Source organism: Sinocyclocheilus anshuiensis, unplaced genomic scaffold (genome assembly GCF_001515605.1).
Source record: "Sinocyclocheilus anshuiensis isolate Anshui unplaced genomic scaffold, SAMN03320099.WGS_v1.1 scaffold2070, whole genome shotgun sequence".
Classification (NCBI taxonomy): Eukaryota; Metazoa; Chordata; class Actinopteri; order Cypriniformes; family Cyprinidae; genus Sinocyclocheilus; species Sinocyclocheilus anshuiensis.
In genome coordinates this window covers 8476-10357 of record NW_015555859.1, presented here as the reverse complement: position 1 = coordinate 10357, position 1882 = coordinate 8476, and the positions used below count along the sequence as shown (strand labels likewise).

Sequence of the window (1882 nt, the reverse complement as noted above, 5' to 3'; positions counted from 1 at the left end):
AACGCTCTGTGTGTGTGTGTGTGTGTGTGTGTGTGTGTGTGTGTGTGTTTGTGTGTGTGTGTTTCAGGACGCAGCGAATACATCGTCAGCTATGAGATGGTGATTCAGGCTGAAGGTGAGTCTCGCGTCTCTGGGTGACACTGCTGTCACAGTGTGTTCTGCTGACTGACTGTGATGTCATTTACTGTCCCACAGTGCACTACGCGCGTCCCGTCATCATCCTCGGGCCGAGCAAGGACCGCGTCAATGACGATCTGCTCTCCGAGTTCCCCGACAAGTTCGGCTCCTGCGTCCCACGTAAGAACCTGGGCTACTTCTTAACATAGTTTTATTTTTGTGTTTTCTTTTTAATTTTAGTTACATTTTTGTCATTTTTATCAGATTTGGATTTTTTATTTTAAATGTCTATATAATTTTTATTCCTTTTTATTTGTAGTCATTTTAGTACATCCAGTTAAACTAAATCAAAAAGAGAAAAATTGCCTTAGCAACTGGCTAAAAATAAAAGAGCAGGGTTCCTGTAGGTCTTTAATAGTCTTAAGATTCACCCTTCCTCAAATAAAAGCCTAAAAAGGTCTTAGATCAGAGCAGAACGTCTTAAACGAATACAGTCATTAAATGCTATTACATTATTAATTTCAGAGTTTATACAATCTTTTAAGGGAGAAATTCAAGCACTTTTCAATGACTTTCAAGCTTTCGCACAACTATTTCCAGCACTTTAAAGCTCTAAAAATGTCAAGTATTTTTAAAGGGATGACCAAAATATACTTTGTGGTAAACAAACGCTTCTGTAAAATAATAATTTAAAAGAACCCATCAAATTACCACTATAACCAGTAGATGGCAGCAGAGGAGCACTTGTTGGCTTGAGTCATCTATTTCTACTTTTTGTTTTATATTTTGAAATGATAAAATCACTATTATAAAATATCAAATCAAGAAATCAAATTGTTGAACTTTTGCACTTTTTTGTGTAAGAAGTAAGAAAAGTCACAAAGTGCCGTGAAAAACAAACTTTTCAATTTGTGACTGAATCACACAAAGTGTTCCTTTTATAATCACTGAAGTTATTGGTCAGTTACATGTAATAGCCTGCTATAGAAGAATAATGGTACATTTATACTAGTAGCCTATATTAATTAAGCCTATAATAAACTATATAAAAATGTTGCACATGTTACTGTTGTTAATAAAAGTAGCCTACATTTTGAATGCTTCCCAACTCAAGCTCAGTGCTTTACTCTCAAATGTGTATTACCAAGAAATAAAGTGTAATATTATTAGTAACTGCACTTATTAATGCAAATCAATAGTAATTTTATGATTTAAATTATCTTTATTTATAATAACCCCACACAACACCACCGTCTGTAGAACTTAGTGGCGCTGATGCCGCTGCTCTCAAAGGTTAGTCTGGAGCCCTGCCCACAGATGATGACCATAAACTCATGAATGGCAGTCGAGGGTTTGTTCTGATTGTATTCTGCACACAAGACTCGCTGAAGAGGCTTTCTGTGTTTGACAGACACGACGCGGCCCAAGCGCGAGTACGAGGTGGACAGCCGCGACTACCACTTCGTGCTGTCACGTGAACAGATGGAGAAAGACATTCAGAGTCACCGGTTCATCGAGGCCGGACAGTACAACAACCACCTGTACGGCACCAGCGTCCAGAGCGTCAGACAGGTGGCAGAACAGCAGGGGAAGCACTGCATCCTGGATGTTTCAGCGAATGCAGTGAGGAGGTTACAGGCCGCCCAACTTCACCCCATCGCCATCTTTATACGACCCTCATCCCTGCAGAACATACTGTGAGTCTGAGTCTGAGTGTGAGTGAGTGAGTGAGTGAGTGAGTGAGTGAGTGAGTGAGTGAGTGTGT

General features: G+C 39.6%; 1 protein-coding gene across 1 annotated transcript in view; it reads left to right on the top strand.

The window, feature by feature from the left end:
• Positions 1–1882, top strand: part of LOC107675644 (disks large homolog 4-like) — a 43785-nt gene that overhangs the window by 39047 nt on the left and 2856 nt on the right. The window contains exons 11-13 of the mRNA XM_016470055.1: positions 60–115; positions 196–297; positions 1529–1814. Of these exons, the coding sequence (XP_016325541.1) occupies positions 60–115; positions 196–297; positions 1529–1814 (444 nt within the window). The remainder of the gene's footprint in view (positions 1–59; positions 116–195; positions 298–1528; positions 1815–1882) is intronic.